Genomic DNA, 4,255 nt, shown 5'->3' on the forward strand with positions numbered 1-4,255 from the left:
TCAAAAGAAATGACATTGCTGTGAAGAGTGAGTGTTCTTATCTCTCTATAGCAAGACAGGCCGATCGATTGCAGGACCTGAGCTATACTCTTGCAAGTATAAGTGGTTGATTTTGTCTTCCTCATATATTAATAGAAGATTTAAGGTCTTTTTGGACACACTGTAGGTCTAACTTAGGGGTGATGGAGTAGAGAAGAAAAAAAAATCGCTTATGAGAGAACCTGTTATAAAGGAATCTTTGTCCACAAAAAACAGGGTTGATACGTAATACATACAAGTCAAATACACTGTACAAATTCTGCATTATAGTAAATTATATTCGGTATTAAATTAAATTAATATCAGATCAAACAGATACGACAACTACATTACAATAATTAGGCATACACAGATGAGGGAAAATCAGACAAGAAAACAAAATGTAATAAATAATGATAAGCTCATATAACCACGATATAAACATTCTAATTTATTTGCGTGTGTTCGTCTCTGTGCGTGTTTTAATCGCTTTGAGGCTATAACTGTCGACCAATGTTTCTGTAGGTGTAGGCTACTAAAAATAACCTTTTTTTACCCTCACATTCTTAAGCTATATATATATAAGTTTGTATTAATATTAAGATAGACTGAGCGGTTTTATCAGGTCAGTTTCATGCAGTCGTGAGCAGATGACGGGCTGTGGTGAATTGGTGTGTCCTGCTACATCCTAGCGGTCGCTCTCCGCAATGGGCTCAATTCAAGCCTTCAGCAAATTCCACAGACAACACACACAGTCTCGCACACGGACACACACCTCTCCAGCGCCATCACCGACAACAAACAAACTTCTGGTGCTACCGCTTCGCCCAGCTGAATGTACGACAGATACAACGGCAGTAAAAATCATCATCATCATCATTTTTTTTTTATTTTTTTTATTATTATTATTTTTTTAATTATATTAAATCGCGGACGTTCTTTAGGCAATGCGAGCTGATTTGTAGGCCTGGAGCGAGAGGCTTTAAACGGGCTTATAGAAGACTAAACCACTACAGATTCTTGAAACGAATGCTATATGGCGGATCATGCGTTAAACTGATTAACTTTTAATGACTCGAACACTTAAACATTCTTTTTAAATAGGCTACGATTGAATTTGTGTTGCTATAAACATTAAAAAAGAGTGGGGTCTTACCGTTGTAAACCTTTGCGCACTAGTCAAAATTCGGGACGACATTTTTTTTTCCTTCTTCTTCTTCTTTTTTCTTGTCTTTATTGAGAGAAAGAGAGAAACAATGATTATGTTATGCGTTCATCCTATCAACTAATGGAACAGCGGAACATGCGAACCAGCAGAAAAGTTATTCTGAACAGTAGCAACCCGTATCACTCACTTTTCTCTCACTAAATTTGAAGTTAAGAGTAAAATCATGCTAAAATGAACAACTGAGGAAAAGCCTTACAGAGCAAAGAAAACATTTGACCCTCCTCCTTTTTCTATGGGCGTTAGAGGTGATTTTGGGTGCATGGTGATATTTGAAGGTGAAGTCGCCTTGTAAATTGCGGAGTCCATCCCTCATTTCCATATGAGTGTGCCCACGGCGCTCTGCCAATCCAAAGTATCATTCACTGTCATAATGATACATTCACATAATAGCAGATCATCTCCGTTATTTTGCAGCTTGACTTTTTGAGATTTTTTTTTCAGCGGATCTCTGCTTATGTTCATGAATGAGGTAGATCTTGCAGAAGAAATGTCCCGTCGGAAGCAAGCAAAACCACAGCAGCTGAGAACGGACGAGGACCTTTCACTTCTGGAGCTGCACTCTGAAAACGGTGAGTGCGTTGCTATACCTTTACTGTGTGGTACGTTATTAAACAAAATAGCCTAATATAATTCATTATATAATATAATTAAATAACTGACTCTTTGTAATTGTAAAGTAGTGTTATAAAAGTATTATAGTTAATGTAGTTTCACATTTGCAAGCTTATTTTGCAGTTGACTAAAATTGTTATGCATAGTTTTTTTTTCGCTTTTCGTATATAGCCTATGACAGGTGCGACTTAATATTGAAAAACCGAATATCGAAATTTAATATCGAAATTTTTCTTACGTTATATTTTAACATATGTAAGTCAAAGTGGAAGGTAAATATGTAGTTATAATGCTTCAGTTAAATTTAAATTAGTGTAGTCCTCGATAGACATGCATGATTGAAAATATATAGATATGTTAATGTGACTCTTAAATTAAACAGCAAACGATGGACTTTGGGACTCATATGAAACTTAAAATATTAGCTAATACAACAAATAAATAAGAACAATGACAAACAAACAAAGCAAATAAAAGAGCATACAAATAAATTCGCAATGCAGCGATCATTGTTCAAATTGAGAGATTTACCTACAAAACCTAATTTATCTTAATTTATCTTTTGTGTGTGTGTATGCGTGTGATTATGCAGAAACATCCTAAAAGCAGGTTTTGTTACTCGGAGACCCTCCAAACTTTTAACCGAACGTCTTTAAAAAGACTTTAAATAAAAACGGGCTGGTTTTCTGCTTAAAAAATAAGTTGGCTAACTTTTTTGACATTTTACTTTTACTTACTTAGTTTTTACTTGATATTTTTTACTCAAGTCTTACTGAATCACTGCCGAAAAAAAAAGGAAAGGAAAGGAAAGGAAAGGTGTCAGTTTCACGTGTATTGACGATGGTACAAACTCTCTGACATTGCACTCATAAATTAAAACAATTCAGGCTTTTACATAATTCTGTTTTCTACAAAAAACTAGAAAATTAGTCGTTAATAATAATAATATTAATAATAATAATAATAATAATCACATGAAAGTAAAAACCTTCCTCATATCTGTTATTCAGGCTCTGTCACTCAGAAAAGTACTGCAACATTTTTTTTCTAGTTTATAAACTTCAGCTACTTCATCAAATTTATTGCTAAATTATTTGTTTATTATTATATTATATTATATTATATTATATATTATGTTTAATTATTAAGTTTTTTAAATCAATGTCAAAATTAAAGCACCTCATGATTCAACAACCTCATGACTAAGAGTGAAGCAATAAACAAGCAATATGCCAAATAGGCACAACAGCAATATATATAAAATGTTTATTTAAAAAAGAAATAAACAATAGTATAAATATGCATGTAATCCAGATAAACTCATAAATCTATCAATGCATATTTTAAGTACATATTTGCCATTCTTGTGTACATATACATATACATATAATAATCACAGTAAGTCAAGAGAGAATTAACGAGGAATGCACATTGAAAATTTATTGACAAATTAAACTAACATATTTGGACTCTTGCAGTACTAAGCATATTATGTTGACTTGTATTTCGGTTTTTGGCAGTACAGTGTTGATGTATAATCTGGATTCTACTGCATATGATTAGCAACAGAAGTATTGATTGTTTCACCATTACAGTAATCTAATGACACGATCGGTCATGCTGTGAGATTTTAACCATTTGGTCTGACTAAGGTCTAAATGTCCAGTACAGCATTGTCATACTTCATATTCACTTTGTGGAATGTTTAAGCAACTTTGTCCTTTTTTAACGAGTGCAGTGTTTTTTAGACATTTCCTCTGTTCCTCTTTGCACAAGTATTTAAATGCTCATTTTGATTCTCTTTTGGTTGCCTGGCTTTAAAAAAAAAAAAAAAAAAACTCTTTTGTGTGAACTCAATGGTGTGTCCACAAGAAACAATCATTGTCCCCCCACCAAGTCAGTCCTGACCTGACACAATTGTCCCTGAAGAGGGCTGCTTTAAAGTGCTTTGATACTGCATGCACTTAACCTTTGGCTTTATGGCAACCATCATGAGTGGCCAATAGATGTCAAACATTAAATGCAGCTTGTGTAGATGTTCTGTTGACCTGAGGAAAGTGGCTCACACATGTCCGGTGAAGTATTAATTATAATAGTTTTTATGTTGTATTTCATCGCCAAACAACCAAAGAGTTCATTTCAAAGTTGTCATTATGTACATCTAACACAGTACACAGTTTATAATGTCAAACAACAAAAATCTTACATATAGATTTTTTTATTTTTAATTTTTTTTTTCTGCTGATACATTTAAATTCACTGTGCATTTTTGAACACTACTTTTCCCATCTTTTATATTTCACAGGTCACCGAGTAAGAATATTTAAGTAAATTTGTCCTTTTCTTAATGCGAGCAGCGTTTCTTTAGACATTTCCTCTGTTCCTCTTTGCACAAGT

General features: G+C 33.4%; 1 protein-coding gene across 1 annotated transcript in view; it reads left to right on the top strand.

Moving 5' to 3' along the window:
• The first annotated feature begins 1,513 nt into the window (after window positions 1-1,513).
• The window catches only part of LOC109074180 (sal-like protein 3), a 16,449-nt gene continuing 13,707 nt past the window's right edge, over window positions 1,514-4,255 (top strand). Inside the window, exon 1 of the mRNA XM_042754134.1 lies at window positions 1,514-1,815. Coding sequence (XP_042610068.1) covers window positions 1,701-1,815 — 115 coding nt within the window. The 5' untranslated portion in view covers window positions 1,514-1,700. The remainder of the gene's footprint in view (window positions 1,816-4,255) is intronic.

The sequence above is a fragment of the Cyprinus carpio genome, unplaced genomic scaffold (assembly GCF_018340385.1).
Source record: "Cyprinus carpio isolate SPL01 unplaced genomic scaffold, ASM1834038v1 S000006461, whole genome shotgun sequence".
Classification (NCBI taxonomy): domain Eukaryota; kingdom Metazoa; phylum Chordata; class Actinopteri; order Cypriniformes; family Cyprinidae; genus Cyprinus; species Cyprinus carpio.